Here is a 12,733-nt window from a genome sequence, read left to right on the forward strand (position 1 = left end):
AAGGGCCAGAAGGCAGAAGGGGACAAGGAAGCTGGTGATAGGGAACCCAAGGTTGAGTAAGGATATTGTTGATGTGTTGTGAGATTGTTAACCAGTGTCATAGGGCAACATTTGTAGTAACTGTCAAATGAGAAACTATTTTGTTCTGTAAGACTTCATCTTAATTGAGAATAACAGCACAATTGGAAGAGCGTAGTCAATGTCACTGAACTGTGCATGTAGAAATTTTTCAAATGGTGTATCTTTGGCTTTGCGTATTTTCACCAAGAAAAGAAAGGTTGAGAAGTTAGAGGGTTAATATGTTGTGGGGTTGTTAATCAATGTCGTAAAGCAACATGTGTACTACTGTTTCATGAGAAACTATTTGTTCCGTAAGCCTTCACCTGAAGTACAATAAAAAAAAAAACAAAACCAGAATTCAAAGACTTAGAACAAAAAAAGTAAAATAGCAATAATTTTTTATATTTTATATTGATTACACATTGAAAGATAATATTTTAGATATAGTAAAACCTACAAAAGCTAGAACCTCTGAAAGTTGGAAACCTGCCAGAGAAGGAAAACTCAAATATTTTCCACTAAAATGAGCAATAGAAAAGTGGTAAAACTGCCCCATGTCAAAGGCGGAAAACTTGTGAGACCTAGAAAAAACAAGGCAGGCCTGTTGAGTTCCGGCTTTCACAGGTTTTACTGTATATTGAATTAAATAAAATGAATTGTTCAAATTAGTTTCATCTGTCTATTTTTACGTTCATTAACATGGCTATTAGAAAATTTAAAATATGTGGCTTGCATTATATTTCAATGTCCATTATACATTGGACAATGCTGGGTTTGAGCTTCTAGGACTTTCTTGACCAAGGTTTCATGAGAGAATTAAGCCTAATGCCCAAAAGTGTCCATTGTATGTAATGAATTAACCGCCCTGGTGATGCTGTAGTTAAGTGCTTGGTTGCTAACTAAAAGGTTGGCTTTTTGAACCCACCAGCCGCTCTGTGGGAGAAAGATGTGGCAGGCAGACTGCTTCTGTAAAGATTACAGCCTTAGAAACCCTAGCGGGTGGTTCTACCCTGTTTTGTAGGGTCGCTGTGAGTCGGAATTAACTTGATGGCAGTGGGTTTGTACTATTCTTAGAATGGTACGGATAAGGAACCCAGTTGAGAAAGACTGCACCACGTGTCGCTTTTAATTTCAACTGGAATTCCTATAGTGTTTCTCTTAGTTTTATAATGATGGCTGTTGGTTTGAGAGATACTACTAAATTTCTAAGAAGTTGTTTTTTTCTTCTCTTTTCAAATCTCAAATGAGTTACATTTTGTCAGTTACATTTTTGTTCCTATTGAGAAGACCAGGTGACTTTTTTCGTATTGTGTTAATAGCTTTCATAATACTAGCGTATTCTTCTGTTTCTTGGACAAACCTGCTAGGTCATGAGGGATAATTCTTTTTCTCCGTTATTCTGTATTTATTAGGTATTAGGCTTCGTGGATTCTTTTTGTAACTTTTTGTCCTCTGGAATAAATTATTTAGCACAAATATTCTGTGTTCTTTGAAAGTCTGAGAGGAGTCAGTGATAAAATCATATGGCCCTGAAGCCTTTGGATAATCTTTCCAGTTTTATGTGGTTTTCAGCATAGTCGCCAGACGTAGGAAAAGCTTCCGCTGGTCAAAAAATGGAAGGCAATGCGAAGATTGGGTCAGAATCCACATCTTCTAGGAAGCAGATACTTGTGGAAATTTCATTTTGTGTTCCCCACAGTGTTCAGGATGACTCTGCAGTGTGTAAAGATTAAGATGAATAAAGATTGAATTGTGATGAAAAACATGATTACCACATTTAAATTGCAATGGAAACAGTGAGCAGCAGATTCGATATTGCAGAAAAACAAAGTAATAAAAAACAAGCTAAAAATGTCTTCTAGAACTGAAAGGAAAGAGAGAATATGATGAGTAAAAAGATGAAGAGCTATGAAAGGTACCTATAAGAGATGTAATGGGTATCTAATAGGAATTCTATAAAAGGAGAGATGGAGCAGATGTGATAAATGTTTATAATGTATGAAGGACAAAAGCAGGTTATAAAACCACAGAGTATGAGCTCAGTTGAGAGAGTGAGAGTGAGTGTGAGAGCTTACGCATGCATGTGCATGTGAGTGTGGGAATGGCCACTGTTCTGGAGACCGAGGTGCTCTGCAGCTAAAGGTCCAGGCTCCAGAGATAGACAGGCCTGGCTTTGAATCCTGGCTCTCACACTGACCAAATATGGGGATTTGAACAAATTGCTTAATTTCTCCAACTAAGCTTCCATTTCTTTATCTGTAAAATGAGGCAACAGTAGTACCTATTTAGTGAGCAACAGATGAATGTATGTAAAGAGATAAACACTGTGCCTGGCAATTAGTAAGTGCTCAGTGAATGTTAGCTATTGTCATGTCATGATAAACCAAAATGTAAACTTTAGCTTTCTCTGGGTTGTAGGCTAATGAGTGATATAACTTTTCTTCTGTGGGTTTTCTGTATTGCCCAAGTCTTTTATAATGAGCATATGTTAGTTCCCTAATCAGAAAAACAAAGAGTATTCTTTTTTAAAAGAGAACATATGAATGATGTATTTCAAAAAAACATTTCCCAAGAATATGGAGAAAGGGAATTGAACATATTCCCAAGAGTGGAAAAGAAATGTGTGGCCTGGTGGGCCTCTTACCCAGTTTGTTAACCTGAGAGAGCCGAGCTGCCGGCTGCTGCTCTCCTTTCTGTTTAATTGGGGCTCTTTCTCTGTCACATGGACAGGAGATTGTTCACAAGGTTGCAGGTGGCTGCTGCCCTGCATGGACACCTGGTTCTAATTGTGTAGAGCTGCACAGTACTAGGGCTAGAAAGGGACTGTTTTGGGAAATTTGCATCATCTCCATGACCCTAAATGTACATGTTTTCAAAGCAGATGGTAGTTTGAGGATTTGATTTGTCTGTAAATGAGTTGTTATTCTGTAGAAACTAATATGACTAAAAAAGAGGAAGATGAATTGCTTCTACTCATTCAGTTATCTTCACCCTACCCCCAACCAACTTCACAGAAGGCACCCATTTGTCCCCAGTGATTCTTTCCACCTCTGTGGTCTGTCTAGCCAGGGGTTTAGAGGCCTTATGGAGACTTAGCACCATCTGCATGTTCATTTCTTCCTGGACTCTGTCTCTTCCCTCTCTCCACACACAAAGCCCCTAGTGGGTGTTATTTCAAATTACTGAAGTGAATTGCTCTCAGATGAGAAAACTGTAGATACCCCGTTTCGTCACCAAACCAGATTATAATACAGCAGAGGAGTACCTGATAGGCTTGGCCCCTCTGCCACTATCTTGGTCAGGTGTGTTACATAACATAAAGACACACTATAAAGAAAACAAAAATCCTCACAACTGGGCCAGTAAGCAACATCGTGATAAACAGAGAAAAATTGAAATTGTCAAGGATTTCATTTTGCTTGGATCCACAACCAACACCCATGGAAACAGCAGTCAGTAAATCAAATGATGCATTGGGCAAATCTGCTGCTAAAGACTTCTTTAAAGTATTAGAAAGCAAAGATGTCACTTCGAGGACTAAGGTGCACCTGGCCCAAGCCATGATATTTTCAGTTGCTTCATATGCATGCGAAAGCTGTACAGTGAATAAGGAAGACCAAAGAAGAATTGATGCCTTTAAATTATGGTGTTAGCAAAGAATATTGAATATACCATGGGCTGTCAGAAGAACGAACGAATCTATCTTGGAAGAAGTACAGCCAGAATGCTCCTTAGAAGCAAAGATGGCGAGACTTCGTCTCACTTACTTTGGACATGTTATCAGGAGGGACCAGTCCCTGGAGAAGGACATCATGCTTGGTAAAGTAGAGGGTCAGCGAAAAAGAGGAAACCCTCAACACGATGTATTGATACAGTGGCTGCAATAATGGGCTCAAGCATAGCAATGATTGTGAGGGTGGCACAGGACAGGGTCGTATTTTGTTCTGTTGTATGTAGAGTTGCTATGAGTCGGCACCAGCTCGATTTTACCTAACAACAACAACAGTGGCTAATGACGTTGAGCATCTTTTCATGTGCTTGTTGGAAATTTGAGTAGCCTCTTTGGTGAAATGTCTTTTCAAGTCGTTTGCTCATTTTTTGATTGTGTTGTTTGTCTTTTTTGTTTTTAAGTTATAGAAGTTTTTAAAAATGTATTTTGGATATTAGACTCTTTTTGGATTTATAGTTCTCCCAATCTGTAGATTGTTTTTTCACTTTTTTGGATGAACTTCTTTGATGAACTTTAATTTTTAAGAGGTCCCATTTATCTATTTTTTCTTTTGCTGCTTGTGCTTTTGTTGTCATATCTGTTAAATCCATCATTAAAAACTAAGTCTCACAACCATGCCCCTATATTTTCTTCTAAGAATTTTATGGTTTTAATTTTCACACTTAGGTTCACCTGTTTCTTTTTGAATGCATTTTGGTAATAGTTTTTATCTTCCAAGGAATTTCTCTGTTTCATCTATGTTATTAAATTTATTGGCATAAAGTTCTTCATTACATTCCCTTATTATCCTTCTAATGTCTGTGGAATCTGCAGTGATACCCCTTTTTTCATTCCCAATATTGATAATTTGTATCTTTTCTCTTTTTCTCTTGATCAGTCTGGCTAGAGGTGTATCAGTTTTATTGATCTTTCCAAAAAACCATCTTTTGGTTTCTTGCATGTCCAAACTTGCTGTAGTCTAGTTGATTCTGACTCTTAGCAACGCTATAGGGCAGAGTAGAACTGCTGCCCCATAGGGTTTCCAAGGAGCAGCTGGTGGATGCAGACTGCCGACCTTTTGGTTAGCAGCGAAGCTCTCAACCACTGTGCCACCAGGGCTTCTTGCATGTCCAAGAGAAGCTTTTACTTGACTGATAGTTTAGCTGGCATAAAATTGTAGTTTAGAAGTGAGCTTTCAAAAAGCACTGTTTCATTGTCTTCGTTGTTATTTGTGAGAAGTTTGATGCCAGTCTTATTCAGTTGTCAGTAACTTTTTTTTCCCTCTCTCTGGATTTTTTTTTTAATCAGAATATTCTAAATTAATAAGGTTATGTCTAGGTGTGGGTCCTTTTTATTCTTTCTGCTGTGTCCACAGTGAGTCCTTTCAAGTCCCTTGAAAACTTGTGCTGTTCTTTAGCACTTTTTTTAAAAAAAATTTTGGACAATGATTATTTCTGTGTCTCCATTTTTTCCTCTTCTTTCTTTCTGCAACTTCTTTTAGTCAAATGTTGGTCTTCCTAGATGGGCCCTCTTTTCTCTCACATTTTTCCTCTTATTATCCTTTTTTTTTTTTTTTTTTTTTACTTTCTGGGAGATTATCTCAACATTATCTTTTTGCCCTTCAATTAAGTTTCTCCTCTCAAATTCTTTCTTTGCCTTTTTCCTCTTTGTTCTGGGATTTTATTTTCCATGTGATCTATGGAGTCTTTTCATTATGCAATCTATTTTCTTTTTAAAATCCATTGGCCTGCTCGCTAATCTCTGATTATTCCTTTTTAAAATAGCCTCCTATATTTTAATTAGCATCCTGATTACTCCTATTTTTGTTTTATGGATATAGTATCTTGTAAAATCTAAGTACATTAGAGTTTTTTTTTTTTTAAGTTTAACTTTTTGCCTTTGAATTATCTCTTCTTCTTCAAAGATCAATTTTTCTATTTATTTTAGCTTTTTTTCTTTCATTCTGCTGTTTTAACTCATATGCCTGGTGACTTGTAGTTGTTTGTTTATGATTTTTCCCACCTGGCCTTTCTCCTGGGTCGGAAGTGGCATGGGGCAAAACACAGCAGGTATGCCTTCACTTCAGGGTGAGAGAGCGGGGGACTGGCTTGCAGGATGTAGTCTTCCAAATGCTGGCAAGAGGGGAGCTTTATTCTGGAGGTGCCAAGATCCACACCAGAAGCCTTTAATTCTCCCCATCCTGTTATTTGCCTAGAGGTGGATACCGGCCACCTGTGCTCTGAGGCAGCAGGTGGGAGTGCTAACTGGGCCATTGTCCAATACACTGACCTCTAATTGTCTTCCCTTTATTGTTTCTGATGATTTTGAGCCAAGAGACTCAAACTGTGGTTCCACTAGGCAGCCTGACTCCCACTGCCTTTGCAGCCTCCTCATGGCATATTCTAGCTTGAAACCATCTATTACCATTTGATCAAACAACATACTGATTTCTGCTTCCAGAAATGTATTTCAATCTCTCATTCAGGGTAATGCCTTTCCACCCCCATTCTCTTTTCTAGTTTATCATTTATTCTACTTCTGTGCTTTATCAGAGGTGTCTCAGGAGGGAGTTAGGAAAATGTGTCTGGTGTATCATTTGAACTTGTCACCTATTTTGAACTTAATATAGTAAGAATAGTAAATGATTTTGGGTTTGTCACAGGGACAGTGTGGTAGATTCAGCTTCTCTCTTCTGAAACCTGTTTTTAGTCACCAACTATATTGTTCTCTCAAATGTTTGATTAATGGTCTCATTAAGGGTTATAACTGAGTGTAAGGAGATATTTAATTGTGTTTACAGTGAAATATATAAAAACAAAAGCATTAATATTTTATTAATAACTTTTAGGATCTGCTAGAACTGCAGATTTTACCTAGGGGAGAGCTAGTGGTACTGGATGTACTTCTTCCCTCCACTGTATTGGAGGGGTGCTCCTTGAGAGAAAACAGGCAAGTGTTTTTTCCCAATTAGAATATCCATAAACTGTGGTTCATTTGTTGCCTAAAAGAACTGAAAAGCTCCTTTTGCTTCCCTTAGCCTAGTTAGCAGCCTCAGATTGTTCTGAGTTTTAGCTTTTCTGTCACCAGCCAGAGCTTGGGCGTTGGAGTCAGACTCGATGGCAATGGGTTTCCAGCACTTAAGTGGCAACCTCAATAAACACTCAGTAAACACTAACTCTATATATTTTTGGCATCTTGATTTCTGGACTAGCTCTGACTCAGGCGGGTGGTGGGGGGTGGTCTCAGAAGCCCTGCCTGGGCTCTGCTTCGGTCTATTCCTTCATGTCACCCAGTTCTCCCCTAGACTGGGAGCTCCTGGAATCCCAGCTGAGGTTCATGGCTCTGTCCTGGCTTTGGGGAGGATGGGATTCCACTACCTGTACCACTGTCTGTGAGTGATGCCCAGACAAATTAATTCACCTATCTTTTATGTATTTTTTTCATTTAGAAATTGGAGGCAATACCAATCCCACCTACCCTGAGGGTCTGTGAGGATGAAATATGTGCGAAACTTTTAGCACAGTTCCTGGCACCAAGTAGATGCTCAGTAAATCTTGCTGGTACTTCCCTCTGGCTGGGCCTTGGCTCTCACCTTGGGTGTAATTGGAGTCCTGGTGTCCAGGGACTGCTCTCCTGGTGCCTCCTCATTTTTAGACTCCAGGCTATCTCCTGGCCTAGATTTTCAGCCCTTAATCCCACCTGCTCAGTGCTGACTTTTCCCATGAGCATTATTTTATTATTTAGTAAACACATTAAAAGTACCTACAATATCAGAAATTATTCTAAGCACTTTGTAAATGTCAGCTCATCTAATCCTTATTACCCTATGACTGAGGTACTATTAATAATGCCATTTTTCAGACGAGAAAACTCAGGCACTGAGAGTTAAAGTGACTTGCCCAGGGTCATATAACTTGTAGCTTGTGGAGCCAGAATGTCAACCCTGGTCCATCTGACTACTTAACCACTTCGTTCTGTGGCCTGTTGTATTACAAGCCTTTTGCCTCAGAGCTCGCTCCTGAGACCATAGCCAGCACCTCCACCAGGTCTGTGCCAAGCCCCCAACCTACCCAGATGGAACACTTGTCAGGGAGTTCTGTCATTTCTGAAGGACGTACCAGACACTCTTCATTGTTTCCTGTCCCTGAGCCTAGTCTTAACTCTGTCCTCAGAGTCTAGACCCTGAAAGCCTCACTCCTCAGTCAGACCCCACCTCCATCCCAGAAACTGGCCCTCTCTCCCCTGCTGCCTCAGTAGGTCACTCACTTCCTGGGATGTTTCTAGAACTCCCTTAGCTAAGTGTGTAATTTTCCCACCAGTTCTTCTGAGTATTGTTCATGAGAAAATCTGGCAGTTATTTCCTTTTTTATTCTTTTACCAGGGGGCAGGATGGGAGGAATGAGGAGAAATACGGAGGGAGGAGAAAGGAAAAAAAAGGTTGCTGCTGAGCAAATATTGATGTGCCATTGGCTGCTACCAGCCTTGTGGTAGTCTTTGAGGTCTGATTTCATGACATTCCTTGAGTTGATGTATGTGGACAGGTTTTAGGAACGTGATTTAGATAAGACTACAGTCAGGATTAAGCACACATGTGGAAAGGCCATGTGCTGACGCCAGTGTCTTATGGCCTGGTGGCCTAGATCCTGTGGGGGTCTTTAGGGAGTACTTGTCACCACTTCCCAGGTCTTCTCTTCCAGGGCCTTACCTCAGTGACCCCAGACATGCTCAAGACCAGACCTTTTCCAGGCCACCTCAGAGAATCTGACTCTTGGACCTCTAAGCTCAAAGTTGGGAGTTGGCGGAGGCAGTGAGGGGGCAGGGGGAGAGCCTCCTGGCAGTGTGGCCCAGAGAAGTTTTGCAGGGTGAGCTGAAACCAGTGTTGACTCTTGCTGTCACCTAGGAGTGTTTGCAGATAAGGTATTAAGACAAAGTTGTTTTTGCAGCAGTTAGGGATTTTTTTCTCCATAGACAGTTCTTTGTAATAAACATTCTCCTTTGCCTACCATAATGAATGTTGAAATGAGTCTCACAGTGTTAGGAGTTTTTTATATAAGGCAGCTGGTCAGATACCCTTTCGGTTCTGGGCCTGCTGATTTTTGGGTGTCTGTGGGATGCCAAGGAAAGTGTGGCCAGGAGGCAGTTGAATGTCCTGGTTTGGAGCTCAGAAGAGAAACCTGGGCTGGATATAGCCTTCTGGTTGAAGTCATGGCAGTATATATGGCAGGGTGGAGAGGAAAGTAAGTTGAAACAGTGCATGGACAATGTTTTCAGGAAATTCGCCTGTGAAGAGGAAGCAAAAGAGTGATCAGGAGCTGGAAGAACGTGAGGTCTAGGAAAGGTGTCTTTTTAAAAATTGTTATTACGGGGAAGGTTATGCATATTAAAATGCTAGTCGGAAGGAGAAATTGGAGAGGAAAGGGTTGAAGATACAGGAATGAAAGAGGGCTTCAGAGCACAAGGCCTCTAAGAAGGTGGAGGGGGTGGGATCCAGAGCCCAGGAGGAGAGTGGGTCCTGGAAAGGAAAGGGGCCTGCTTCCATTAAAGCCAGAGGAAGGGGGAGGATGCAGGTAAATTTGTAAGTTTAGTGGCAGGAAGTTTCCTCTCATAGCTTCTGTTTTCTCCCTGATGAACTACATGACAGAGAAGTCCCAGAAGAAGCTGGCAGAGGACTGTACAGACTCCTATTCTCCTTTTACGTCCGGTTGACCTCAGCAAAAAGCTCAGAGCAAAGGAAGGCCTGAGTGAGATCAGGGCCCTGGTGCCCTTGGGAAGAGGCATGTGGCAACCCGCAGTCAGCTTAGTGCCTCACCAGGGATACAGAGCTACCAGGGTCTTACCAGACTCAGCCCAACTCCTTGTGTCCCTTCTAGAACCTGCCCTCTCTCCTCTGGCCAATTTTAACTTAATTACACTCAAATCAGTTTCATAGCATGTATTTTTTATAGGCATGAGGGACTGGAAGAGCTTTGTTCTGTTACTTCACATTTTCCAAACCCACTTTGCACAGATGGAATCTCTCGCAATCGTATAAGGCCAAACACAGAAGAGGAGCAGTGCCAAAGAGGTTGGGCCCAGTACTTGTTTTAGTACAAATAGAATGGTCTTACTTCTTTTGACATCTTGATAAATCTTTCCGCAGTGAATTTGGGAAATTTCAACACTGATTCATTCATTCAACAAATGTTTCTTGAGTATCTGCTGTGAGCCAGACCCTGTGCCCAGCATGTTACCTCCTTTGTCTGGTGTTACCTCCTTTAGTCTCTGCCACAATTCAGCAGGGTTAGTTTCCACATCCCTGTTTTTATCAGGGATGAACCTGATGCTGTAACTTGCCTGGGGTCACCAAGGAAGTAGGTGACAGGGCTGGGATTTAGAGTGGGCTCTTTTGGATCCAAGTCCTTTGTTCCTTCCGTTTTATCAAAGTACTTCTCAAACAATGTTGTACTCTTCTGAGATTTTAATTTTAAATGTTAGGTATCCTTCATTGCAAAAGGTTCCTTAGGGAATTGTCAAAACTCAACAACTCTACGTGTAGTTTTTGAATTAGGGTCTTAGAAGTGTTCAGATCAAATAAATTCAGGGCAGATGTGTGAAGTACCTGATTTGGTTCCTGCCCATATGACATCAGCAAAATAAAAGAGAAATAATACTAGATTTTGTTGGTAATTCCAAGACAGCAGTGAAAGTGTGGTATGGGAGAAAGAAGATGGTGTTTGGAGTTAGAGCTGAGTCTGAATATTGCCTTTGTCACTTAATAGCAGTGTGACCCTGGGAAGAGGAAGGGAAATAACCTTTATTAAGCACTTGTCATGTGCTAGGCACCTTACATTTTTTAAAAATCTCTTTTAATCATTATTTTTAAAGATCTCATTTAATTGTTTAAACTTCACAGATAAATATAATATCATACCCACACCCACTTTAAGATGAGAAAACTGAGGTTCCAGGAAGCTAAGTAATGTGCTTAGAATCGTGCACCTGGTGTGTGGAGAGTAAGGATGTGACCTGGGTCTGTCTTGACTGTAAGGTCCACACTGCTCCCTTTCAAAATGCTTTCCTAAGTTACTTACAGTGTAGAAATAAGACCACAGAGTCTGAATTTACACACACACACACACACACACACACACACACACACACACACACACACACACACACACACAACTTCTGCTGTTTACAAAAAATTTCAGGATAAAACAAAGGGACAACTACCAGCCAGGAATTGGGCATCAACCACACTCAGTCCTTGAACATCAGTTCACTTTTATATTTGATTACAATTCACACCTTTCCAGGACTGGCTTTAGGACCCATAGGGGAAAGAGGCCCTTGTCCTCACAAATAAACTTCAAAAGGCCCAAAATATACATTTGTAAAGTGATTCAAGTAAATATTTTAAGGGGGAGTAAGTGTAACTGGTGAGGCGTTGGTGATTCAGTGGTAAAATTCTCGATTTCTATGTGGGAGACCGGGTTTCAATTCCCGGCCAGTATACCTCCTGCACAGTCACCACCTATTTGTCAACAGAGACTTGTGTGTTACTGTGATGCTGAACAGATTTCAGCAGAGTCTCCAGACTAAGATGGACTAGGAAGAAATACCTGGTGATCTACTTCCAAAAGCCAGCCAACAAAAACCCTATGGATCACAACGGTCAGATCCACAACCAATCGTGGGGATGGTGCAGGACCAGGCAGCCTTTGTTCTGTTATGCATGGGGTTGCCATGAAGGTCGGATGGGTAGCTAACAACAACAGCAAGTGTAAGTGAGGTAGGTCAAATATACATTTGAAAAGAGACTCAAATATACATTTTCCAAACAAGAGGGATCACATCAACAGAGTAAACTCTTACATCTGAAAGAGATTCATATATACATTTGAAAATAAGTGGAGTCACAATATTCATTCAAAAGAATGAGGGAGGTATAAAATTTAATATCTGTAAGGAATTCAAAATGTTCGTTCAGAAGAGTAAAATATTAAAGATTCTTTCCGTTAGTTCTTTTTAATATGTGATTGTGGGGGCTGCTTTCTTTTTTAACTTTGTTAAAATGGTTGTGGTGAGAATTATGAGATAACATATGTGAAGTACCTAATCCATTGCCTAGCACATAGGCATTCTTGATAAATGGTAAGATTAGTTAATATCTGTTATTACTGTTACTTGGGATCTAACTTGTGAGAGTGTCAGGGACTCGGCGGGGTCAAGGATGGTTGAGTTTTCTCTTGTGGGTGACTAGAAGGGTGGTGATGCCGTTTACAGATGTAAAGAAGCCAGGAAGAGAAGCTGTGTTTCTTCGTTTTTGGTTAGTTCCTGTGTGTTCCCAAGTCCAGGTCATTCATTTTGTAACCAGAGCTGCCCATTGCCCTCAGCCAGGATTCCCACAAGCACCTTGGACCAGGACTTTGCCTGACTCTAGGAATGGAGGATGTCATGTCACCAGTGAAATTTGAGATTCTTCAGCCAAATTTTAATTTTAAGTTAGCCTGGGGCCCTGGGAATTGCGTCTTTGGCGGGGAGCGGTGAATCCTACTCGTCAAAAGATTTTGCCCTCTCCAGACAATTTGCATTGTAAGAAAGGACTTCTGGTCCCAGAGAAGCTGTCAGAATGGCGTTAGCAGGGTTAATATTTTGGTGCAGGAGGTCTGGGAAATGTGGCTAGAGTTATGGAGAAAAGCATTCAACTTCTTGTTTTCCCCTTGGGTCTCCAGGATGCACCTCCACCTACAGAGTGAAGGCGTGAATAGCCAGGCCTTCAGTCCTTCCTTGCCTGTATGTGCACATTCAGATTAGATGTACCTGGTGTGTTTTGTATCCATTAGAATCACAGTTGAAATTGATTCTGTGCCTCCTAGGAACTAGCCAGCTGTGGATGGAGTAAGAAGGAGAAACATAGTCTTGCCCCCAACGTTGTGGCCTTTACCCGGAGGTTTAACCAGGTAAGCAGCACCCCTTGCATGT

The 12,733-nt window shown here is 40.9% G+C and overlaps 1 protein-coding gene across 1 annotated transcript in view; it reads left to right on the top strand.

The window, feature by feature from the left end:
- The window catches only part of RALGPS1 (Ral GEF with PH domain and SH3 binding motif 1), a 364,308-nt gene that overhangs the window by 105,738 nt on the left and 245,837 nt on the right, over nucleotides 1–12,733 (top strand). Inside the window, exon 5 of the mRNA XM_023730758.1 lies at nucleotides 12,628–12,711. Within this exon, the coding sequence (XP_023586526.1) occupies nucleotides 12,628–12,711 (84 nt within the window). The remainder of the gene's footprint in view (nucleotides 1–12,627; nucleotides 12,712–12,733) is intronic.

The sequence above is a fragment of the Trichechus manatus genome, unplaced genomic scaffold (genome assembly GCF_000243295.1).
Source record: "Trichechus manatus latirostris isolate Lorelei unplaced genomic scaffold, TriManLat1.0 scaffold00038, whole genome shotgun sequence".
NCBI classification, from domain to species: domain Eukaryota; kingdom Metazoa; phylum Chordata; class Mammalia; order Sirenia; family Trichechidae; genus Trichechus; species Trichechus manatus.